The sequence below is a fragment of the Phaethon lepturus genome, unplaced genomic scaffold (genome assembly GCF_000687285.1).
Source record: "Phaethon lepturus isolate BGI_N335 unplaced genomic scaffold, ASM68728v1 scaffold17514, whole genome shotgun sequence".
Taxonomy (NCBI): domain Eukaryota; kingdom Metazoa; phylum Chordata; class Aves; order Phaethontiformes; family Phaethontidae; genus Phaethon; species Phaethon lepturus.
The window spans coordinates 1-26,526 of record NW_010534166.1 but is presented as its reverse complement, the minus strand read 5'-3'; the positions used below and the strand labels follow the sequence as shown (position 1 = coordinate 26,526).

Genomic DNA, 26,526 nt, shown 5'->3' with positions numbered 1-26,526 from the left:
GGGAGGCTGGGGGTGGTTATTATAGGAAACCCTAACAATGTAACCAGTATGCATACAGCTTGTGGATGCCACAATGTTGCAACCATCAAGGTACAAAACACTGGGCCTTTTCATGCCCTTGCTCTATCTCCTTGAAATTCCAGGTAACTGGAATGACTGCAAAGATTTATCATATGAACAGGCATTACACATGGACTCCTCCCCTCCTTAAGGTCACTTCATTTCCTTGAGACCAAAAATGAAATTAAGACTTCAAGGAAGACTAAAAAAGCATTTAGGAAGCAACAGGGTTTTTATGTTTGGTTGGTTTTTTGGGGTTTTACTTTTAAGATAAAAGACAACAGGCACAGAACACATAGTCCAGACTGAAGACACAAACTGATAGACTGTAAGGAACTAGTGGACAATGAAATAATGGGAAGAGCTCAAAATTAGACTAGAGGACTTTGAAGAAAGAATGGATCTTACAGCCTTCACAAAGAATAGGAATATGGTAATAAAAAACAGCAGAGGATGAAGTTGGGATACTCAGAATACTATGCAAGAGTCTTGACGATTAGTACAACGGAAGCATGATTTTTAATTTTTTTTTAAATAATGCCAGAAGTACGATTTTTAATTTTTTTTTTTTAATAATGCCAAGCAATGGTGGGATCAAAGACAGATAAAAACGTAAGTACAGATAGGGCAAAACAAGTACTTTGAGCCTTTTTATTTATGTATGGTTTATCTAAATATATATACACATTATACATATAATAAATATTAGAATATTAATATATAATTATACTTGTTAAATGCACTCTGTATTTTTATATTTTACATACATATATATTTAAAATTTATCTCAGTGCCAGTGCAGCCAGCCAAAATAAGCACGCTGTTGACAAACATGACATGAATGACAATGGCTCACTGTCACTGACTCCGTTAAAAGATGCACAAGATAATTTAGTTCAACAAAAGCTGGTAGAAGTGCTACTTATCCAGGTCACTGAGACCTCAAAAAATACCATGCACAGTTCTTGTTGACCTATGCCCAAAAGTAGCCAATATCAAATTAGAACAAGCACAGAGAAGGGTTATATTAGTGCAATCAAAAGTTAGAAATCCTGTTTAAAAGTGCACCAACAGAACTTATATTGTTTCATCTTGGTGGTGGAGTACTAAGACAAGAATTCCCTATCACTCCCAGGGGCCAACAGTTTCAGAAAAAAAAGCTAGTAAGTTTACTGATCTAAGACATAAGCTATTACCAAGTCTCATCTGTGAACAAAAGAACATTTTCATAAAAAGAAACAAAGACATGAGATTATGGATAGAGCAGTGATAATAAAAGGTCTCAAAATGATGCAAAAGTCTCCTGAAGGACTGTAAACTGAATAAAATTCACAAGTTAAAAGAGTTATGCCAATGTCAAAACATGGTGTTTTTTAAAAAGAACTGTTCTGCAAAGGAAGAAGTATTAAACAAAACCAGGAACAATCACTATCACTAAAAATCCCATGAACTGTTAAGCACTGAGAGATGGTGGTATAGTGCATAGTTCATAAAGAAGTAAGGAGATGAATAAACATTGTTGAGATACAGAGGAATGACTTCGCCTGTATCACCCAGCAATTTTTTTGTAAAGGAAAAACACAACTGAAACTGGGTAGCAGCTCACAAATCCTCTGTAGGCTAGAGGCAATGAGCAAATCTTGCCTTCAAATTCTGAACAAAGTGTATTCTTTATGCAACAATATTAAATTTCTTTGGACTTTATGATACCTCTTGATATATTCCCTCTATCAGGGCGGGGGGTGGGGGGGTGGGGATCATCTTCCGGTACATCTGTGGCTCATAACCCATTTGTGAGTCTCCTTCAGTATATCAACATGAGACAGAAGACATTTGCCTGGAGGTCTTTCTTCCTTAAAACATACAGATATAACATAAAACTCAAGAGAACAGCATCTTGAAGTGCCTCACCTGAGTAGTTGCTAACCCATTACTGATATTGAATCCATTGATAGTTATCTGAATTTGCCCACGATTAATCATCTCAATCACAGCTTCTGCAATTGTGTTCATAGGAATGACTGGCATACTGAGGGCGGCATTGCCATCTGCGTTGTCACAACTGTCAGGACACTTCATCTAAGATAAATCACATAAGCATCAGAGAAGTACTAGCTTCAGTCCCTCAGACTAAACATACAAAGTAAGTAGCTCTCACCTTAACAATCTTGACATCAGGGAGGCTGTCAAGGAAAGCCTTCAAGTCAATGCCATTCAAAACAATTCTGTTATCATAAATATGACCATTGGACTTGAAATCAATGACTGCTTTTTTCTGTTAAAAAAAAGTTTTAAAAAAGTTACAAGATCCCTCACCAAGTACTGTACTAAATGCCATTTTATGAAAACAGCTATGGAAAACACCTACTTTTGTTGCCCTGTCTTCCTACATACCTTCAGATGGGGGAACATGTTGGCATGGTCTCCAATGAAGAAAGTGTTTGGCATGTAAGCTAATTTCTCTGAATACTGCTCAGCCACTTCAACTGGGGAAGTTTCTTTATCTGTGATGATATAATCCATGAACAATGCCCCACTGGTTCCAGGATACCCTAGCCACATTGCCTAAAAAAAAAAAAAACAGAAAGCAAGGCTCCAGTCCCAGGTGCATTGCAAAAATAAAGGAAGTTAAAAATCAATGCATCTTAAGTTAAATTTTTCACCTACAGGTTCAAGTTCCTTCTTGTCCTTTATCAACTGAAGAGTAACCAGTAACCCCCAATTTTCATTACTGAGACAGTGAACAGTTAAAGGATGTTCTAAAATTGATACCTCAGCAAAAGGCCAAAGTATCCAACTACGTACAGCTACAGCCTGAATACTAACCATCAGTGATTACAGCTTCTCTTAGCTGAGACTAGAGTGACTCTGATTCAGGTTTTTCCCATTCTCTTTCCATAGGCATTTTAGAAAATCCTTAGTCAGAAAGTAACTCTTGACATTGATTCTGACTTACTCTAATTAGAATTTCACTAAGCCTAAAGAGATTAAAATGCAACATCTCATTTCTACAACTGCTTTAAATGCCCTTTCTTTGTTCTTACTAATGCAAGAAAGCCAGTGGTGTACAGGAACCTCATAGAATTAAGTAGTTCTCTTTCAGGACATAGGTCAACTGCCCATAAAGCACACAAAAACCCCAAACTACTACTCTTCAACAGAATGATCCCAATTGCCTCACATATGCCAAAACCTAAAAAGTCTCTCTCACTTACTGATCAACATGAGTCTTCAATGTTTTTTCATTCTGCCAGAAGAAACGGAGAAACTCTTCCTACTCACAAGTGTTTTTTTGGAGATGTTGAGCCCTCTAACTTAGTTACCTGAATAGGTGCTGGTCTCAGGGCAAATAATTCATTTCGAGCTCCTTTGGTGTAACCATTCATATTAATAAGAATGTGTATCCCATCCTGATGGATGCGGTCTGCTGCTTTTCCATTACACGGTATCTGAAGAATAAATAAGGTTATTTTTGTTTTCAGTCTTTCAGTAATAGATGTGATTAGTCATCAGTGTACCAATGGATAAATGTCAGCTGCATAATTTAATTTAGGCGAGACTTAAATCTCATTACTGCTGGTTTTGCAGAGGTGTAAGTCCTCAAATCGATCAAAAACAACCCTTGTTGAAGCCAAGAAAAATATGTTTGCTAGACACAGTTGAAGCAGTTGATGACAGAAACTGTAACTGTGGTAGCTGACGATTGTGTCTGCACATTCAAATCAAAGGAGTGATACCTAGTGTTGCCAAGCTCAGCATGTCATGCAGAAAGGTATTACAAACAGGCCACAGAAGAAACCTCAAGCAACACTGACACTGCTTCTGTTTTTCATTTAGCCAAGAACTAAGAAGAGCGGAACTTTACACAAGATATTAACCAATGACTTTCAAGAAGAACAGCAAAGCCTTGGAAATTACAATGTATCTCTTCCTGTCTAATACTGAAAGGTAAACAGTTTTAAATCCCTACAAGAATTAATTATATAATCAGTCATTACCTACAAGCAGATAAAAGAAAGTATTTGATAGATGCATCTAGTTCAGCAGCAGTAAAATAAAAGCCAAAGGCTAGAAACTGAGGCTATACAAACCAGAACAGCCCCGTCACCATTGCTCCTGTAAGGCTAATTAGTGATCAAAGCTCATGTATGGCAAATGGTAGATTTCCAAACTAAGATAATACAGAGAAATTATTTTAAACTGAGTATCAAAAGTAAGCCAATTAACTACTCTGCAGCTACTGCTAATGCTGACTCACTCTGCAATTAATATGCACCATGAAAGTACTTCATTTTTGTAAAAAGGGGAAAGCTACTTCGCATTTTATAGCGGGGTAAATGCATGCACACAGGTGGTTATATCTCTACAAGGACAACAATCTGAGTTCCCATCTTAGTTTAACTTTCAGTAAGCTACACCACTAATGCAATAGATCAGAGCAAACCGTTTCTACCTGTTTGACCCTCCTGCACAAATCTCTAAGAGTTGCATTGCAATTTAAAAATACGAGTTTGATGCCTCAAGAATTTTAAGTACGAAAACTCAATGTACCACTCCGGGCAAAGGGAAGAATTTTTCTTAGATAGCTGTTAAGAGCAATAACAAATATGAAATTTCTACCCTGTTTTCTATGAACCAGGAGTTTCAACATGCACAGCTGCAAAAGCAGGAGGAGACACAGACAGCTTTCCACAAGCATAATTGAAGCTCATTATTCTAAAAGAACATTTTTGAAAATCAGCTTTGCAAAACCCATCCCAAAGAGCAATTCTGCTGACATCAATTTAGCTTTTTTACTTATGTGAGCAGGTTCTGAACAACACCATGAATTTAAAAAATACATGCAAATTTTATCTGTCACCTAATCTGGGACTGTTCAGGTGCCAATCCAGTTCCATTATTAGTGTACACTGATTATCCCATGTTGCTTTAGGATTTTGCCAGTTATCTTGAGATAGTTTAATAACCCCTTGGCTTCTGTGTATACTGAAATCCTCATCAGTTTTCACATGGAACTTAAAAAAAACCAAAGCTACCTGTAAATGTTACCAAAACAGCCTTCTGATAGAGGGGCAAAATCCCCCCATTAATCATTAAGCCTCTGTCCTGCTTCACTGGAGTAAAGCAAGCTTAGATGTATTTACAGTTGCGGCAGCTTGACTTATCCATGACATTTAGATCTATTATCTTACAACTTAATGGAACAGTTATTCAATATTGCTATACATTACCTTTTAATAGTCACACTGAGGTCACACAGTAACCACTACACGCCAGGTAAGGCATAACACCAATACATCTACAAACTCCAAAATTCTCAAGGCTAACATTAGCCTAATTCAAGAAATTATTGCAACTAAAAAACTAAACTACAGGCTGATCTCTTTCTTCATTTAGGTTTGCTAAAAGGTCAAGGCATCAAAAAAGCTCACCTGAGATAAGTCAATGAAATGATTTGCTTCAGCCATTACTTTTACACGGAAGTTTGTACCATCATCAGGACTCAGGGCATAACAGAATACCTAGAATATGAGGCACCAAAAATTGAGTATCTGCAACAGCTTGCCAACAAAACAACTTTGCTGTAAAACATACGGTATCACAATTTTAAATTACATTAGCAAAATTACATCTAATTTCATACAAATTATATTATATTTATTTGTGTGGCATTTACCAGTTGAGAAAGAAGTCCAAAGGAAAAAAGGGGCATAGGGCATTTAACACATTTGCACCAGGCCCCAGTTCTGGTGCTAGAGTATGGCACAGCATTTTGCCTAGATATACATATACAATGTTCTCATCAGTGCAAGGTAAAGTAACTTTAACAAATGGATTTGCATAAGCATTAAATTCTCTAAGAACACCTTTTACAGACACCTTTGGATTTGTGATTAGTGAGAATCATAATTATGACTGAGGTTGAACAGACAAGCTAAACCTTGGGGAAGCTTTTTTAACAGATTCTTTAAACAGTGACTAGTTATCTCTAAGAAACTGCAAATGTATCTGAGAAACTCAAGGTTGACAGGTTATGTAAACAGGCATCTTTAGCTAACCTAGCACATATAGATATGTATGAACAAATAGAACCAATATGCAGAGAATTTATTATCTCGCAGGACAAAAGCACAGTTTTAGTAAAATAACAGATAACTTCTATTTAGTATTTAAATTAAGCTCTGTAGAGCTTTATAAACCCAGAACAAGAAAGACTGCACTTTGTCCTGAACTGATTCAAGGTTAAATGATATATTCTCCCCACACCACCAATTTAACTGTTCTATGAAAAAATCTGCCTCATAGTCACATTTGGGATAAGAATTCAAGCATGCAGCTTTGACACAAGGATTTCAGACTACAAAGACTTCACGACCAAGAAAAAAGCAAGAAGGTAGGGGAAAAAAAGCTCAAAAACAAACCAAACAACCCAAAACAAAGAAAGATTAATAAAAAACACTTTTGCAAGAAGGAAAAACTTACAACCCTTTACAAAGATAAACAAGTTCTAATGTCTTGGAAAACAGGAGCTCAAAACCCAGACAATTTAAACAGTCATGGGGCAAACAACGTAACTGGGAATTAGTTCTATTTACAGCCTCAATCCCTTAACATGACACCAAATAAATACAGACCTGACTGTCTTTAGCACTGCTAAATTGTATACACTCCTTCTGGAGTACGTGTAGTATCATTTCCTTTTGAAAAAGCAGTAGCCAGACCAATCTGAGGTTTATGTTTCTGCTTGAGGTACCCCAGAGAAAAATGTAAAAAAACAGCAGTAGAGAATGAACAAAAAACTGTAAATCAGAAGTAACCAGGCAGTAGTAGCTTGTTGATGAAACAAATCTACTCAAAGAAAAGCAGCTGAAGCTTAAAAGAAGTCTTCCATGGGCCACAAATCCCACCTACAGTAATTCTAAGGACGGGTATCTAATTCTTCTGCCTTCTAAATAACACTTCACATTGGTAAAGGAGGATGACTCAGGCTGGAGAACTCTTCAACTCATAAAAAAGGCCCACTAACAAAAAACAAACCCCAAAACACACAAAACCCCAAAACAAGAACTTCCCCTTCCCTATTTTACCTGCCTGCACCAAGAAAAAGTGACACTTACAACCATATTTAAACCTTTATAAGCACACCATTTATATTTTTACCTCAAATTTGTCTGGGTTATGCATGCCTGGGATTGACTGCATTAAGTGTGAGGTCGGATGGTTTCCAAAATCAGAGCTCACATAGCCAATACGAAGTCGACCTTCACTGGCCTTCAAATCCTTGGGATGCTCATATGGTGGCTTATGAAGAACATTAATCTGACAAGAAAACATACACAACTGTTTATAAACTCAGGAAAAAAAAAAAACAAATGCTAAACAAAGGGACAAACTCCCCCTCGCCCAATGAGTTTGTAGAATTAGCCTTATCCCACATTCAAGTAAGCAGTCTCTGGGTATCTGTCATTTCAAACATGCATTATATATATTCCATTGGAGCCAAGTGTAATGTCCACAAACTGTGCTACGAGATGTCACATACCTGCACATACCAAATACAGACATCCCTACTGCAAGTTGACATTTCTGCTTTTCTAACAGTTTAAGTATTACACCCCTGATTATTAAATATACTGATACCACACCACTACAACCAGGAAGTTCTGAAACTACAAGCCAGTTGTGACCAGAACAGTGTCATGCTTTCTTATGCTCACCATCTTTCCCAGACATCAGCTGAAAGGATTATTTATTATTATTATTATTAAAACAAGCCAGTTCGAAAGCTAAGTGTTCCCTTCTGAAGTTTGAGGTCTTTACATTAGCTAACCAGACCCTTCCACTGGCTGACAACCTATTTTCAATTATGTTGGCAACCTGCTCAAGTAGTCTGTCTCAACATTCACAGACGCCAACAGCTATGACTCTGGTTGAAGAGAAAAAGAAGTTGCATCAGATTTTAGTTAAATAATTTGCCATTGACTGCAACTGCACTCTTGAGGTCATAGAATCATAGAATAGTTTGGGTTGGAAGGGACCTCTAAAGGTCATCAAATCCAACCCCTCTGCAGTGGGTTGGACTCTCAGCCTGTCCTCACAGGAGAGGTGTTCCAGTCCTCTGATGCTTTCTTTGGCCTTCTCTGGACCCTCTCCAACAGATCAATGTCTGTCTTCTACTGAGGACTCCAGAACTGGATGCAGTACTCCAGGTGGGGTCTCACCAGAGCAGAGCAAAGGGACAGAATCATCTCCCTTGACCTGCTGGGCATGCTTCTCCTGATGCAGCCCAGGATACGGGTGGCCTTCTGGGCTGCAAGTGCACATTGCCAGCTCATGTCCAGTTTTTCATCCACCAATACCCCCAAGTCCTTCTCAGCAGGGCTGCTCTTAATCCCTTTAGCCCCCAGCTTGTCTTGATACCAGGCGTTGCCCCAATCCAGGTGCAGGACCCTGCACTTGGCCTCGAACCTCAAGAAGTTCACACTGGCCCATTCCTCGAGCTTGTCCATGTCCCTCTGGATGGCATCCCATCCCTCAGGCATGTCAACCACCCCACTCAGCTTGGTGTCATCCGCAAACTTGCTGAGGGTGCACCCGATCCCACTATGTCACTGATGAAGATATTAAAGATATGCACAGAGGTTCTGTGCAGTCTCATGGAAATAGCATACAGTTAAGTAATTACAGCAAGAGAAGATATGTTTTTGGAAGAATCTGTTCTACTGCACACAAAGTACTCCAAAGCAGAATCATAATGAATACTGAAGTAATTCCTACTGTGATGCATTCCCCCAGTAACATTGCTGCCATCACCACTAAAGTGCATTTGGAAATCCCAGAGCCAATCAAACACAAAGAGACTCACACATTCCAGCAAGGATTCACTAAAGGCAGTGTCAGGTTCCAAGCGCTACGGATGCTGGAAAGGACCAGATTTTGATAAATCTGCCTGGATCTGTTCGCACAGCTGCCTGGATTTACTGTCAGGAAAGAGTAATGTACTCACTCTGCTTTTCCAAAACACCCTTGTACTTTGCAAAACTATGAGTAACCCCATGTCCCATCTCTTTACAGGTCAGCGACCCAGAAACCTTACAAAAGGTAGTACTGACTATGTGAGTATTAGTTTTTCCAGTAGGAACAGGCAAAACCACGGAGTACTTCACAATTGGCCTATATAAAACTTCGTACCTTGTCCAAACACAGATTTCCATGTCTCTCAGCAATAGCCTTTCTAAAACTGTGAGAAAGGGGATACAGCATGCTATGATGTGGGTGAACAGAAGGCAGTCTGTTTTTCTCCAGCTGATCAGCTACAATGCTAACCAGCTTCTTCATTCTTTCATCATAGTCTGTCCAATCACAGACGATCTAGGAAAAGGAAAAATTAAAAGACTATTAGGACAAGAATTTCCTTTGATCTACATCAGATATTTCACAAGTTGAGACTAATGTTTCTTCCAAAAAAGGAAGCAAGAACTTCAGTATTTACTGTTGATGACTGCATAATCTTACCTTCTGATTTAAGACTACTCCTTACATTTAAATTAGTGATTGGTTGAGGTGATCAAACTTAGCATTTGCTACAGAGGAATCTTAAGAATTACAATCAAAGCCTTGTCTTCCTCACCTGCAAACAGTGAGCCAGGTTGCAGTAGGCATCTGGGAAATCAGGTTTCAGTTTTAGAGCAGTGCGGTAAGAGGCAATGGCTTCTGGTATATTCCCTGAATCCTATAAAGACACAGAAATGAGTCAGCAGATAAAAATATACTAAGGGTAAGTACTCACAGTGCCCCACCATACTCTAGGAGTGAATCATTCGCATGTGCTACCTTGTGAATAGAGGCCAGGTTGCTATGGGCATCAGCAAAAGCTGGGTTTATCTGAATGGCACGGGTGTAGCACTGTAGAGCTCCTTGAACATCCTGCATCTCCTTCAAAGTATTTCCCATATTAGAATAAGCATCTGCAAATGTGGGGCTGATTCTGAGAATAAAGATAATATATATATGTCATGAACAATACAAGCTCCTCCTTCAATGAGAAACCATACCCATACCCAGACTTTTTTGTTTGCAAAGCAACTATCTGAATTAAAATACACTACTGTGTACAGATCTATGGCACTTTGCTCTTATGAAAGGCTGGGACTATTACAGATAGTATCCATTTACCTAATAGCCTCTTTGTAATGCATCAGAGCTTCCTGTAACTTTCCCTGCTGTTGCAGAACACTTGCTAAATTTGAATGCGCAGCAGCAAACTCTGGAAACACCTTGAAGAAAAAAAAAAAAAGTAGAATCTGTCTCTCACATGGCCCAAGTAGATCATATTAAAAAAAAATACTTGTGCACTTCTTAATCTTCTTTTTATATGACTCTCAGTTCTTCCAATTATAACCAAAGAGGGGGAAAAAAAAAAAAAAATCTGTGTTATATTACACATTCCCAACTTTAACTCTCCGCCTCTCCCTCACCACATTCAACTGTACCTCAAGAGCCTTCCTATAAAGACGAACCGCTTCCTCAATATTCCCCTGTTCCCGTTTGATGTTTGCTAGATTGTTGAGAGAATCTGCATGAGTGGGACAAAGTCGAAGAGCTGTGTTGTAGCATTCTTCTGCTTCTACCACCTTCAAAGAAAGGGATACTGTTAACATGGTAATATTTGTTGTAACAGCACTGTTTATGAGAAGTCATTATACAATGGAGATATCCTGAATTATTCTTCCTTATGGCTAAATCTTAGTAAAGTTGGTTACACCTAGTGTCTAAAATAAACATTCACTGTACTTTTAAAAATTTAAAAAGGAAAAAAAGAGTACTCCTTACACTGCCTTTCTCCTTCAAGGCGTTGGCCAAGTTACAATAGGCATCAGGGAAGTGGGGTTGTAGTTCTATAGCCCTCCTGTAGGTGTCTATTGCTAGGTCTATTAGTCCTTGCTCATAATACACACAGGCAAGGTTGCCATGCACAACTGCATGATTTGGACTCAAACTCAAGGCTCGTAGATAAGCTGCTACAGCTCTGTAACAAGAAAAAGAAGGTAAACAATCATCCACAGAACAGCCATTTACCTTGGTCATAAAAACAACCTACATAAAAAAATCCCAAAACTTCAAGGGATATGTATTATTAACACACATAAATCTGTCCTGCAAGATGTTACTGAAAACACAGAAGAGTACTGCCTGAATTAAAAGCTAAATCAAGGGATGAATTATTATTATTATTAAAGTAATTTTAAAGCTATGCTCCATTCTGTAATAACTAGCAGACTAAAAGAAATATTTCTTAAAACAGGAATGTCTTCCTCCTACCTGATACTGTATAGTGATCAACATAAATCTTCTGGAAAAAAAGTAAAGCTTTCATCTACTTTTTTAAAAACACTCCTCATTACTAGGATAAGCATGAGACCTTTGCTACACTTTTTTCCCCAGTTTACTATTAAATTGTAACAATATAAACAGCACCATATTATTACATGGCTTTATTCTCTCTGCTAACCTAACACATGTATCATGCTTTACTTATACTTCAAATCTCACTTCGTTTGAAAGTGAAATCTTTAATTATATACTCCTATAGCACTATATATATGACTGATGTATTCAAATGCGATTTCTAGAAAAATCCCAACAATATACGTTCTGTTGTAAATTCTCAAAAAGGTGATGTAAAGTCTAAAATGATGACGAAACATGTCCATGTTTGTCCCATTAATTTGTGGTTAAAACAGTGTAAATCATTCAGTGATTTCTGTGTGCAACGCAACTAGTTAGAATAATTAACCTATTCCTTGCAAACTTTTATTAAATTTGGAGCCACAAACCACAGCTACCAGAAATCATAATCCAATTAACAGATGCAATATGGTACATTGCATATAAATAACGCATCCTGGATCTTCTTCCAGAAACAAATGTAAGATTCAGGTTATCAGATCAGATGTCTCAAAACAAGTTAGTTCAAAAAGAGCGCAACAGTACTGCAACCCCATGCAGTAAGATGATGCCGACACACAACAAATACAAAATATTCAATCAGATGCTTAGCTGAATGTCAGCATTTCAGCTTGTCCTACATAGAAGGAAAATTTTAAGAAGAGACATGCTTGTAGATCATGTCCTGAATCACGTAACAAAAACAGAGAACTCGAAGGTTCATGCCTTTCTCAGACATCTTATCCTACCCGTCCCCAATCTGAACTTCAAATCTGTTTTCACCAATACCTTCAGCAACTCTTATTTTTAACATTTTATTAAGTACAGGAAAGTAACATAGAGGAATATATTCCACAGAATTTTTTTTTTATTCCAGTAACCTGCTCTGTATGCATTTCCAAGACATGTGTTTGCTTAGCGTACAAGTCTTTGCTATACTGTCCAAAGATATTTTACATCAGGAACCTAATTTGTATCTTGATACATCTGACAGGCCACTGACAGAGCGACAGTAGTTATCTGCTTACCTGTCAAATATCCTTGCCTCCTTCAGGACATTTCCCAGATTGATGTAAGCATCCAAAAAATTTGGGTCAAGTGTTACAGCCTGAAAATATTTTTGAAGTAACAGTTTTGAGCATTAACACAAAAACATTCTCTATGAAACCTAGTTGGGGGGTTTTGTTCATTTGGTGTATTTTTTTTTTTTTTTTTAATTTGGCAAACTCACTCTGTAAACATCTAAGATTTTATCAATAACCTAGTGAGGAAGGAAAACTTAAGTTATACAAATCAATCACAGAGCATTAAAGTTATTTATCTGTAGAAACTACAGCATACACTACCTTCAAATTTATTCTTTGCTTACCTAGTCAGTTGCAACTACTGCAGAATAAAGTGTTAAACATTTATTCATGTTAGGCTGTTCATACTTAACACTCCTGCCTACCCATGCTATGCTAGCAGAGAAAACCCTAAAAATCTGATCCATATCCTTTACCTACTGCAAAATAAGACAGCATTTTAAAATTTCAGCAGCCCAGGAAAAGAGAGACAATTTCACAAAAGCAAAAAAAGAGCAAATACATCATGTGTGTAGGGAGGGAAAATTCAGTAGCCATGTAACTAAAACAAAACACTTCCACTCCCTTCAGAACTAGTAAAATGCCAAAAGCTTAAGAACCAATGAAGTTACAGAAGATGCAGGAATAAGCTATATGTCAGTATTTGACAGGCCACACTCCTACAGTCATGGGAACTATTACTTCCAAATTAAAATACTTTATAGTCTACCACTAACTGGACACAGATCCAAAAAAAAAATCCTGAGCAGTTAAAATTATTTTTGTAGCTCTTAAGCCATAAATATCAGGAAGAAACTGTTCACATCTTCAATTTTAGGTCACCTTAGAAACGTAAAAGATGAGTACAAACTGAATTAAGATGCTAACTAGATACTAGCTAGAAGGTATCAGACAACTAGTTAATGATACTAGTCTAGAGAAGTCTGAAACAATAGTGGTGAAAATAATCCTGGAGAAGAGTGTGTCACTTAAAATTGTTCTACTAGTTACTCAAAGGATAGTAATACCTGAAAAAAAATCAGTGAAAAATAATTTTAAGCAGAAAGTTGTTTCTCCCTCTCATACACAAAACACACAAAGCATTATTCCCATCAAATTAGATTTTTAAAAAGTTTATTCTGGAAAAGGACTGTAAAACAACTTAATGAATCTTCTTATATTTGACATGTGTGTAGAGTCCTTCGGGCAATGCTAAACATATCTCTCTAGTAGCATACAGGCAGTCTGAAACATCAGGAAGTAAAAAAAACCCGATTAATATAGGATGTTAACTAACAACATCATAAGAAGTTCTACTGCTGATCAAAATATTTCTATCATCTATAAGCAGACAACTGCACGTACATTAAAATCTAGCAGTGAAGCTGACTGGCTTAGACAGTTACCTTTTCAAAGTGATGAATTGCAAGCCAAATTTCTCCTTGGGCATTGAAAACACAGCCAAGATTACTCCAAGCCACTGCAAAGTTTGGTTGAGTCTCAATTGCTTTTAAGTAACAGGCCTTGGAACAGTTAAAGAAGAGAGATACAAGGGAAGGGGAATATTTGTAAAAAGAAAAAAATGAGAAAAAATAATTGTTAGTATGCCTTCTCTAACCAGCCAAAAGTGACCCTGCAGTATAGGCTAGCTTGCGCCAAAACTAATGCGCTGTAAACTGTTGTTGATCCTGCGCCAGCGCAAACCAAAACCCAGGTGCAAGCCCACCATTTTTCAGTTATGCTGATAACAAATTAACACGCTTTTAGACACCAGGTCACCACAGAAATCATCTTAGAAATAATTCAAGTAGTTCAGCGGAAATATCTGCCACCCTGAAGTGCATTAAAAAAAAAATTACTGCATAAAAACAACTTTGCTGTGAAATAAAACAAAATTGTGAAATATTCTAAAACAGATAGAAATTACTTTAAAAAATTAGAAAAACTACTGAAAAAGATGAAGCTATTATTCAGTTTTAATTCTCCTTGTCAAGTGAGCTGACACACCCAATCTGTATCTCGTTTCCCCGTTTCTTCAAATACATTCAATCATCTGCAGCTTCAAAACCTCAAATGACAGGATTGCATGAAGGTTTAGGTCCCTGTAATGCAAGCGCAAGAAATCGCTGCGCATCCTAAACAGCACGGCGCCACGCTATCGCTGCGAACTGCTTTGCTATATTGATTGCCCCTAGGTCCAGTGAACGGCCAACCAGAATCATTAATCTACCAGACAGGCCCATACAGAAACTCACATATTAAATTTGATGTCTGGACTCTAAATGCGTTACAACCCAATTTCATCCAAAAGGCTACAGCCTGGAGCTTGGGCAGTCACCCAATCAGAGATTAATCATCTAGTCAACCGTTCACGAGGGCTTAATCGCACGCAATGCGCGTTACCGCTGCGCAGCCTTTGCGCTACTGCAGGATCACAGCGCATCATCAGAAGAGCAGAACGCTGCAATCCAAACAAAGAAGAAAAAAGGAAAAAAATGAACAACCAGAAGAGTTAGAAGCTTTTACTATTAACTATCTCCAATTATTTCTTAAAAAAAATATTTTAATTTACTTTTACTTTATTTCTTTGAAAGAATTTGTGGCTACTAGTATAAAATATTCTTACATTACTTGCTTGTAATTAAATATTTTAAGCTGTTTCTGAAGCCACAAGACAGAAGATTCAGGCATGGAGGCAAATGGTTTTGCTGTGGCAGTTACAAACCCGTTACCATATTTCTCATCATGTGACTTTTCGGTGCGTTCCTTGCTGGAAGAGGAGGAGGTGTGTGTCTGCCCTAGATCCAGGCCTCGAGCTCCCTTCAGCGAGGCACCTTACGCATGGAATAGGAGGTTTCACCCACCTGAAACCTTCTAAATACAATATCAGTGGTGAAAAACCAAAAACAAGAGAGAAAATAAAACAAGATCATTAGTAAGAGTTCAACAAAGCAATTGCATTTTTTTGGATATGTCTTAACACATGGGAATAAGGACAATCTGTAACAAGGGAGACATGCAGAAGGGAGAGGGTTAATCAGGGCAATTGCATACAGCAGGGACTTTTTTTTTTGGAAGAAAGGCTCTGAAATATCTACAAAGAAATTTAATTTTAGTTCAAACTGCAAGGAATCTGCTGGCTTGATCTTTCAAATGGACTGATAACCAAAGAAACACATTGCAATTTACTCAAGATGTTTTTCCTCGTTTATTAAGTTCTCACAAAACGGAATAACACTTTCAAACTAGGTGTCTCCAGAGCTCTGAAACAAAGAAGTCAGCAACCTAAGGCAGGCGCAGTGTCTTGGCCTATACCAGTCACACTAAAGCTGCAGTGAAGTGCAATTCATGTTAGCTGTCCGCTTGGTGGGCTGAGAACCAAGTGTCTCAAAGACTGCTCAAACTCTAAATGCTGCTACAAAATATTTTCAACCTGGATCTGACCAAATCAATTAGGCTGCCCTAGGACGGTACACACATCCAAGTTGTTAAGAGAAATCAAAAAAAAAATAATGAACTTTGAACCTGCACTCCCATTACCCCATAAAGATCATAACCCTCCCCAAATGGTGCTGCAGCCAAACAGACAGCTACGCTGTTCATACACTCCACTTTTTAGCATGCGCGTGGGGCTTGGAGTGACAGACGTGGAGTCCAGAGTGTTTCCGATTTCTCCACACTCCTCACCCCTGCAGCGCGGACGCGTAAGGTGGCTTGTAACAAGACAATTTCTTTGTGCAATCCAAGTTTTAACATGCCAAGAATTTTAAACTCATCTTGGTGCTCGAATTCTCAGTTTAGGAAACACAAGACTGCTAGAAGCCACCTTTCCACTACAGCAAGTTTTCTTTCGATCAGTTCATTTCCCAAACAAACCAGCTTTGTCCTTCTGATTTCTTTATTTTGGGGGAGGGGAGAGGGAAGACATGAAGAAAAGATATTTGGGGCAGGGGTCGCATACTGCAGCTATCGATCATTTACTAGCCTTTCTTCCACTATCAAGGGAAGGGAAAAGTTAAAAGAATAAAAATCTTTAAAAGCCAATATTACAAGGTAACATTTGGATAAGTTTCTTCTCCACTTACAAGCCACAAAGGACTTTAGAAGAGCAGCATTTTCAATAGCACCTGCATCGTACAGGGATCTCGAGCTAACCACAGGCTCTCTGCTTGGCACCAGCAGGCAAGCCTCAGATTTGAAGGACTGTTACTTATTTCCAGGTAAGAGCATGATGGAGCCCCTGCCCAACACTTCAGAATGGTATCAGATAGTCTAGTTCAGCAGAAAGGCTTGGTAATGTTCCATTTCTTGACTTAAACCAACTTTTAAACATGGACATGCCATATCTTGCCCTGCAACTACTCTGGGGTGTTTCAGTGCCTTCAGTTTTCAGCAGTTTCTCAGACTGTCTGTAGATCAACGTAGATTTGAAGACTTGGTGCAAAGTTCAAGTTTTCAAAACACTGACGTTTACATTTATTCTACCCAACACCTACCTTGGCTTCTTCCAAGCGACCCAGGGCTTTGAGCAGGTTCCCCAGGTCACTACGAACACAGTACAAGTCCTGAAAAATCAAAGTCACACTATCAGCTTCAAGACTTCAAACACCCCAGAAGTCTTCACACAGAACTTGCAAAGGAACACCCCAGTCCTATACAGCTTATTTTAAATTCTTAATAAATACATCACAAATGTAAATTATTTTTCTTGAGCTAAAATTATAGCCAACAATCTTAGTGATTTTAGTAATGTAAAAATACAACTGTAAAGAAGTAGAAAGAAGAAAGTAGTATTTCATACAATTCTTCTCTATGCAGAAATATAAAAGAAAACTAAAACCAAACGCCCCCCGCAGCAGCTTAATTTTTTTTGGCATACATAAATATTTGAAGGCCCTCCCCTCCTTTTTTAAAGCATGACTGCAAACCTGTATTCTTAAGTTACACCACTGCCATTAAGGCTCTTAAGTAGATTATATAAAGTGATTTTGCTTCCTGTATCCCCAAACCAGTTTTTCCTCCCTGTTCTTCCCACTAATGCATTCATTTTCAAAAGCCTTGCCACACGTTCTTGTTCTTTCATTTGTAACCACTCCATAGGCTGCACCTGCATTATCTAGCGGTAAAGATTACAAAGAATGGGGACATTTTTGTCAACACTAGCCAACAAAGTTTCTAACCTAAACAAAACTCAACTCCTGTAAGGAAAGACCATCTTCCAGTATTTCTAAACGATGTATAAACTCCACTAGCACAGTAAGTTAGACAAGTACACCTAGGCTGAAAAACACAGCGAAACAAGATCCTGAGCTCTTGATGGACTGGGTTTACCTTTCCTTTTCAAAGGGAAAAAGGATATATGCACACCAGACCAATGCTGCATTAAGCATTTTTTGACAAAATGCATGAACAAATAGCAAGCAGATCCCTTCTGAGTAGTACTATAGAAATTATTTGAGTACAATGCAAAATAAACAGAAGATAGTAAAGAGTGTATGAGACTGCTAAAAATGTCAATTCAAAACAGTTACAACCAAAAATCCAAACAGAAGACCTATTTTACAGACCTATCACTTATAGTCAGATACTCAGTTTCAGCCTATACAGCATAAAAATGATGCTTCTGTAGACCAGTCCAGAGTGGAAATATAACCAAGGTAACTCTCGTCACCATGAAATTTATGACTTCGTGATCACACAATACTTTGGGTTAAAAGGGACCTTTAAAGGTCATCAAGTCCAACCCCTCTACAGTGAGCAGGGACATCTTCAACTAGATCAAGGTAGCTCACAGCCACATCCAACCTGACCTGGAATGTTGCCAGGGATGGGGCATCTACCACCTCTCTGGCAACATGTGCCAGTGTTTCACCATCCTCACTGTCAAAAATTTCTTCTTTCTATCTAGTCTAAATCTACCCTTCTAGTTTAAAAACATTACACCTTGTCCTATCACAAGAGGCCCTACTAAAAAGTCTGTCCCCATCCTTCCTATAAGCCCCTTCTAAGCACTGGCAGGCTGCAATAAGGTCTCCTCAGAGCCTCCTTCCTTCCAGGCTGAACAACCACAACTCTCTCAGCCTGTCCTCACAGGAGAGGTGTTCCAGTCCTCTGATGCTTTCTTTGGCCTTCTCTGGACCCTCTCCAACAGATCGATGTCTGTCTTCTACTGAGGACTCCAGAACTGGATGCAGTACTCCAGGTGGGGTCTCACCAGAGCAGAGCAAAGGGACAGAATCATCTCCCTCGACCTGCTGGGCATGCTTCTCCTGATGCAGCCCAGGATACGGGTGGCCTTCTGGGCTGCAAGTGCACATTGCCAGCTCGTGTCCAGTTTTTCATCCACCAATACCCCCAAGTCCTTCTCAGCAGGGCTGCTCTTAATCCCTTTAGCCCCCAGCCTGTCTTGATACCAGGCGTTGCCCCAACCCAGGTGCAGGACCCTGCACTTGGCCTCGAACCTCAAGAAGTTCACACTGGCCCATTCCATTCCCAGGTCCCTCTGGATTTCATCCCATCCCTCAGGCATGTCAACCACCCCACTCAGCTTGGTGTCATCTGCAAACTTGCTGAGGGTGCACTCAATCCCACTGTCTATGTCAGTGATGAAGATATTAAACAGTGTTGGTACCCCTGAAGGACACCGCTCGTTATCAGTCTCCATCTGGACATTGAGCCATTGACCACTACCCTCTGGATGCGACCATCCAACCAATTCCTCATCCACTGAACAGTCCATCCACCAAATCCATACCTCTCCAATTTAGAGAGAAGGATGTTACGGGAGGACCGTGTCAAAGGCCTTACAGAAGTCCAGACAGACAACACTGGTAGCTCTCCCCTTGTCCACTGATGTAGTCACTCCATCACAGAAGGCCACTAGGTTGTTCAGACAGGACTTGCCCTTGGTGAAGCTATGCTGGCTGTCTCGAATCACCTTCCTGTCCTCCATGTGCCTTAGCATATCTTCCAGGAGGTTCTGTTCCACGATCTTCCCAGGTACAGAGATTATGCTGACAGGTCAGTAGTTCACATGGTCCTCCTTCTTGCTACCTTTTCTAAAAATGTATGCAATGTTTCCCTTTTTCCAGTCACCAGGGACTTCACCTGACTGCCAGGACTTTTCAAATATCATGGAGAATGGCTTAGCAACTACATCAGCCAGTTCCCTCAGGACTCTGGGATGCATCTCGTCAGGTACCAAAGACTTGTGTATATGGTCAGGTTCCTCAGGTGGTCTTGAACTTCATCTACTCCTACAGTGGAAGGGACTTTGCTCCTCCAGTCCCGTCTTGCAGTCCATCCAGTCGAGAGGTGTGGGAAGAGAGACCGCCAGTGAAGGCTGACACAAAGAAGTTGTTGAGTACCTCAGCATTCTCCTAATCTGTTGTTAACAGTCTGCCAGTCTTGGTCATCAATTCGGGGTACGCTTTCTTTGACCTTCCTTTTCTGGGTGACATATCTATAGAATCCCTTCTTACTATTCTTTGCATCCCATGCCAAGTTCAGCTCTAGCTGCACCTTGGCCTTCCTGACCCCATCCCTACACAGGCAGTGTCCCTGTACTCTCCCTAGGATACCTGTCCCTGCTTCCACTGCCTATGCATTTCCTTCTTGCCCTTTCTTTTGCCCAGTGGGTCCCAACTCAGCTATGCTAGTCTCTTGCCTTCCTTTCCTGATTTCTTACACCTGGGGATCGAGAGATCTTACACTCTGTGGAAAGTGTCCTTAAAGATCTGGCAGCTCTGTTGCACTCCCTTGTCCCCAGAGGCAGTTCCCCAGGGGGTCCTATTGACTAACTCTTTGAAGAGCTGGAAGTTTGCTTTCCTGTAACTCAGGAATTCACTTTACTCTTTGCCTGCCCCTTACCCCTGCAAACTCTACCAGTGCACGATCACTGCAGCCGAGGCTGCCTCCCATCTTGACGTCATCAATTAGTTTTTGGTGACCAACAGGTCCGGTATAGCATCCCCTCTGGTAGGCCTATTACCTGACTTAAGAAGTCATCCTCCATGCACTCCAGGAGTCTCCTGGATTGCCTACAGCTCACCACTGTACTTTTCCAGCATATGTCAGGGTGGTCAAAGTACCCCAGCAGAATAAGAGCCTGCAAGCACGACAACTCCTGTAGCTGGAGTAGGAAGGCTTCATCAATAGACTCTCCTTAACTGGGCAGCCTGTAGTGGACACCAACCGTGAGGTTCCCTTTGTTGCCTCAGTCTCTGATTCTTACCCATAAGCTTTAAACCTGCTCATGGCTATTCTTCAGAGACAGCTCTTCACACTCCATCCATTTCTTATGTAGAGGGCAACGCCTCCACCCCTCCTTCCTTGCCTCATTTCAGTAAGGGCAACCAGGTCATAGCTTTCTAACAGCACAGTGGCTTCTAACTCCTCATGTTTGGTGCCCATGCTGCATGCATGGGTACAGAGACACTTCAGCTGGGCTGTCAGCCATGTTACCCCCTTAGAGGAAACACCCCTTAGTTCCTTTGAGGCCTTTTGCTGGTGCAACAGGCTGAGCGGCCTCACTAGCGCCTTGCGATAAAGTAATACCTGATGATTTTTCAAGATCTCACATTCATAATCTGAGCAGTGATACTCTCACCATAATAATACTGCCTTAAAGCACACAAAGCTAAATGAGATTATTCACTGAAACATCTAGATTCAGGAAAAAAAAAATTCCGTGCTTTTTTGTTATCTCAACAACACAGATAAATAAATAACCTTACAATAAATAAGCCCTTACTGTTTTGCAATATCAAACTTTTTGTGACCGAAGTCTTTCAAAGATCCTTAAGAAAAGTATTAAGTAGACCATTAATTTTACAGTGTACGTTTTAGAGGGAAGGGTTATCGTTTGTTCTTTGAAACCTGTTATTTGTGTGTCCTGGGATAGTAGTAAAGTATGGAGTTCTCCTATAAAATAAAGTGTTACTTACAGGGTTGTACTGAAGGGCAGACACATATGCCTGTACTGCTCCTTCCATATCACCTGCAGCTACCAGCGCAGCAGCCAAATTAATATATCCATCAATGAAGTCTGGTTTGAGGCGTAGTGCATGTCTATAATGTTCAATTGCTTCTTGTAGCTGTCCACGTTCCTTGTACACATTGCCTAGATTAGAGTAGGCTTCGGCCAACAGTGGATTCTGTTTAATAGCCAAAGTGCTGAAGTGAGCGGACCTGGAAAAAATTAGACAAGTTAGCAAAAAAAAAAAAAAACCCAAAACCAAAAACCACCACTCTTGACTTTCACTGTTTGCCTGTTTACCTAGTTACTTAATGAACACTCACGTTTAAGTGAGCCAAACATATAGCCAACAAATCTGGACTTACAGAACTGTCTTGTATATTTAGCTTCTCCTAGCTGAAACTATCATCTCCCCTGCTCCTATCTTAGATTCTGCTAAACAAAGACAACTCTCATTTACAATCAGTAGGGTTCAAGTCACCTCAAACAACCTGAACTCAACTCACTTGGAGAAAACACTACAGAAATCCTGTGAAGCCTCTTCCAACATTTGCATGCTTTAAGCAATGTTCTACTCCATACTCTTTTCAAGAAGCAAGGATATAGCTGACAGATAGAGATGTAAAGTTCAGCACACACAGATTTACAGCTAGAACAAGTGAAGTTCAAAATGCTTGACACACAGAAAGAAAGATCAGGAACAGGCAAGCAGAAAGAATAGAGAGACAACTTTCAGATTACAAAAATCCTTAACTAATCATGCCATTTCACAGCAAACAATCAGTCTTGCAATGTAAAAAAATAAAAGAAAACAAAGCCACAAACCTCGACACTCCAGGTGGAATAAATAAACAAAAGCCTTTGCTTACACATGTAAATACCTTCAGTACACACGAGTGTGGCTGACATGCCAATCTTAAAATAACATGAGAATAATAGCAAGATCTGTTGTTTGTTGTAAAGCTAGCGATTCCCATTTGTATTTGTTACCCTAACAAAATTCAAAAAGGAAGAACATTATTTTTGACCAGTCCTTACTGCTGCCAGGAAGTTAGTCAGTATTTGCGTTCAGCAACAAAAAAAGAAATCAATGTTAGAATAGAACTTTTGTTAGCTATGCTCTGTACTACTAGAGGTGCAAACTATAGAGAAAACATGACAGAATACATCAAGTCTCCTACCTGTCCAATCTGCGACACTGGAAGTGAATGGACGATAGTAATAAAAGCACACCCGTATTATCAGGCTCTTGTCTCCAAAGCTGCATGCAGTGTCTCTCTGCTGCTTCAAAGTCTCCTGCCTGATACTCACGATGAGCCAACTCCGCTAACCCTTGGAAGGAAAGCATACGTTTCGTTGGTTCTGGAGAATCACCAAAACATTTAAGGGGGAAAACAAAAAGTTAGATAATGGGAACAAAACAAAAAACAAACCAAATTAATGTGAAAAAAAGTGTACGCAACTGAAAGATGAAAATGTTTGAAATTACATAAAACACTATAGCACATGGCATTTTGAACTCTTAGATCTTCATGCCCCAACTTATTACTATGGTATTTGTAACATTATGTGTGCAAGTCCATGACTTCATCAGCTAGTAACAAATATTCACAGTCATTACAGTCTATGTGTTTCCTGTAAGTCAATCATTTTCCATTAACCCGAAATATAGTTACTTTGGTTCATTACAGTAGAAGTGCTGCTAACAGAACAATGACTCTCCTCACTCTCCCCCAAGACTGTAAATTTTATGCTTTGTAGTATTAAAACAAGTTCTAAAAACTTAATAGGGAAATGAAGGACAGCAGACAAAGACTTCAAAGGACTTCAACAAACAAAGTTTTGCTGTGCCAGTAGTGAAAGCTCTTTTAAGGGGGGGGGGAGCAATGCATAACATTCCTTGAATCCTCTATACTCCTACATTCTCTCTGACTAAAAATTCCTTCATAGAAAAAAAAATTGCCTTAGAACAATATCTGATGAGACACAAACACACACTTCAATGATATGCAGCTGGCCTACAGAAGGAACCATTAAACAGACAGGGTAGAGGAAAGGAGTTACTGCTTCTGGAGGCTTAGCTGGAATGGGAGTGACAAAATGGTTTTATTATTTAAGATACAAAATTTGGAGAACAAAATACTTGAATAAAACACACACTGCCTGTTCTAGACAAAACAACCTTAAGTGTGAAAAGTAAATCACACTTCTTATAAAGCATGGTTCTGTATTAAAATATAGACAAGTGCAGCTTGGAAAAACAACCGTTCACCCTAGAAAGAAGCGCTGGCCTTCAAATTCTGCCTTTATACCGATGACTCTTATTATTAAAAGGTTTGACTACTGCAAGTATCTCTTACTACTACTCCTGAAGTCCAGCATTTCCAGTACTCTACAGTCACTTAATTCCATTCATGAAACCCTTCCCACCTGGACCTACAGAGTTTTAAAATTTTGAATTTAAATGGAACAGAGAAATCCTTCCTCATACCAAGAAGCGTCTCAATATCTGAGTACACGTATTTTTGCAGTTAGGTACTACAAAAATCCTCTGAGACTCTTTAATACTTTTGTGAGAACTTTAAAGATAGCAAAATAATCACAAAGAGATTAGGTACAGAGTTACTACCCAGTGTTTATTTTATGAAATTGGGATTGATACAGATTATTTTTATCAAAATTGCTTTTTTAACACTAGTAAGCTTTGAAGATAAGATTGAAAACATTAGGTGATGTAACTGAAGTTGTTTTTCCAGACAGTATATTGTCTCTGTCAGTGCTAAAAACCTTAACTGTTTCACAGCAATTTGGAACTAGCAAAGCTACCTGCTGTCAGATACTTCACAAATTACTAACCAAGTATCTGCATCCAGATTAGATTCCTGTTTTCTGGCAGCCGAGCTTAATAGTTTTCCAAATGCTGACTAAGGGAAAAGTGGACTTCAGTATCTGGTTAAACCTACTGGCAATAAACAGATACAACTGTTATTCAACATGAGAATAACAGCACCATTTATGAAAGTCCAAGGTGCTGACAGTAATAATGATACTGGAGTACCAACAGGCTGTTCCTCACTCCCTCGTTCTAACAGCCACACCGGGTTAGCCCCTCTGGCAGCCAGCTATTTTCCAAGTTTTGCTGATGGCGCAAACACAGGGAAGCTGAATAAAGGAAGAGCATGTCCCATGGACCTAAATGAATAATTTCTTCTTCAAATAAATTTCAGTGGTGTTATCAAAGCTAAAGCAAAAAACAAAACACCAATCCCAAAAGTTTAGACTGAAAATTCTTATGACCACTTGGAAAGAAGCTTCCAACCATTATCTAAATGCTACATTTTGTCTACTTAAGCAAGAAGTGAAACTGAAATTGGAGCTCCCATGGCAAGAGAGAAGGCAGTGCAGAAATACTGTATTTGACACCTGGGAATACGAATTGTGAACAAAAGCAACAAAATAAGTGAAACACTAACATTTTCTTTCGTTTATCAAGTCTCTTCACAGAACACCCCCACCACCACCAAGAGATAAAGCAAATCAATCACTCGGAGTAAAATAGCCAGTCATCTACCTCCAAACAAGTATTTTGGCAACGATCCTTGAGAAGTTCACTGAAAAGTAGGAAGTAGACGGCTATATCACAAAGTTGAAAATGAGCTAAACTTTTAAAAGAAAGTTGGCTAGAAGAAAAGTTCTACAACCCAAAGAATCCTTAACACAGCCATCAATGGTTACTCACTGAACCCATCTCTAAAGAAAACAATTGCAGTGAAGAGCCACAGCTATAAGAATCCCTTATCAAGTCTTGCCTACATGAATTTCTGTACCCAGGCTAACTTGTGCTACATGCTTTGACTATGACCTTGCAAAAGCCTAGTACATGCTACGACAACGACCCTTCCTGAGACTTCTATAGAATACAAGCATAATAAAAAGCCCCACAGAACTATCACAAATGCACCCAAGGCCTTTCCCGCCCCCCCAGAAATAACATCCTAAGCACTTACCAACCACTCATGCTCAGCCTCACATTTAGAAAAAATCTAGGCCCAGACAGGAGCAATTGCCACCTCCATCGGGGAGGTGGTGGTGATGAGGAGCACAAGACTCTCCCCAAGCGTGCACATGTTCTTTTCACCTCCACAGATTAAGGCTGCAAGAGGATGCCGCAGCGTCACCGATTAGACATGCGATTCTAGCTGAGGAACAAAATACCGTATTGCAGCACTTAGCCTCTCCATCTCCACTTCTGTATCACTACCATCTCTCTTTACATCCCTACCTCTGCACTGCCATCCCATCTCTTTCTCCACAGATTCTATTTTTTGTTCCTATTTTTCCCAGACATAATTTCAGCTTTTCATATTTTTCCTTCCCTCTGGTTACAAAAAAACCCAAAAAAATCTGGGGGATAAAGCTGTGTTGTCCTTTCATCCTTTCTGCAAGCAGAATACTTCTCTTTCTTGCTCTACAGGGAAAGTGAGATTTCTCCTCTCCTCCGTCCCTCAACTTCTGGATCTGTAAACTAAATACAGGACAGGATCGTTCTTAGCTACAGCATGCTATCTTACTGTCCAGAAAAGCGCTGTACTTCTCGGCTGACCTGCTCCTTAAGTGTAGCGAGAGATTTTGGACCAGTCAACATACATTTTGGGTTAAGTTTTTACCCTCCTTTGTCCTCTACAAAAAACGCAGTCACCTGACAGTCGGATAAATATAGCAAGAAGAGAGCACCGCATTAAGAACTAACCACGCCGTGCTGCTCCAGGAGCGGCTCGCAGGCTGCGGCCGGACAGCGCCGACAGGAGCCCACCACGGAACGAGGCCGGGCCCGTCGGCAGCCCCGAGCCAAGGGGAGACAAGCATAAAGGCGGCGCGGACCACGCCGGTAGCTACCGCCTCGCCCAGGCCGCCGCTTCTGGAAAGTTCTGCCGGGAGCGGGCCCAGCGAAGCAGGGAGCGCCGCGCTCGCGCGGAG

The 26,526-nt window shown here is 39.7% G+C and overlaps 1 protein-coding gene across 1 annotated transcript; it reads right to left on the bottom strand.

Moving 5' to 3' along the window:
- Positions 1 to 1,971: 1,971 nt before the first annotated feature.
- On the bottom strand, positions 1,972 to 22,897 carry OGT (O-linked N-acetylglucosamine (GlcNAc) transferase; the record flags this gene model as incomplete). The annotated part of the gene is made up of 17 exons (XM_010285454.1): positions 22,731 to 22,897; positions 21,518 to 21,761; positions 17,069 to 17,137; positions 13,979 to 14,095; positions 12,537 to 12,616; positions 10,894 to 11,089; positions 10,554 to 10,694; positions 10,237 to 10,337; positions 9,895 to 10,048; positions 9,692 to 9,793; positions 9,253 to 9,432; positions 7,222 to 7,380; positions 5,493 to 5,582; positions 3,384 to 3,509; positions 2,455 to 2,625; positions 2,219 to 2,335; positions 1,972 to 2,139 (listed from the first exon to the last, which is right to left on the bottom strand). Coding segments are annotated over exons 1-17 (2,382 nt in total), but the record flags the coding sequence as incomplete, so codon positions are not given.
- Between the last annotated feature and the right edge of the window lie 3,629 nt (positions 22,898 to 26,526).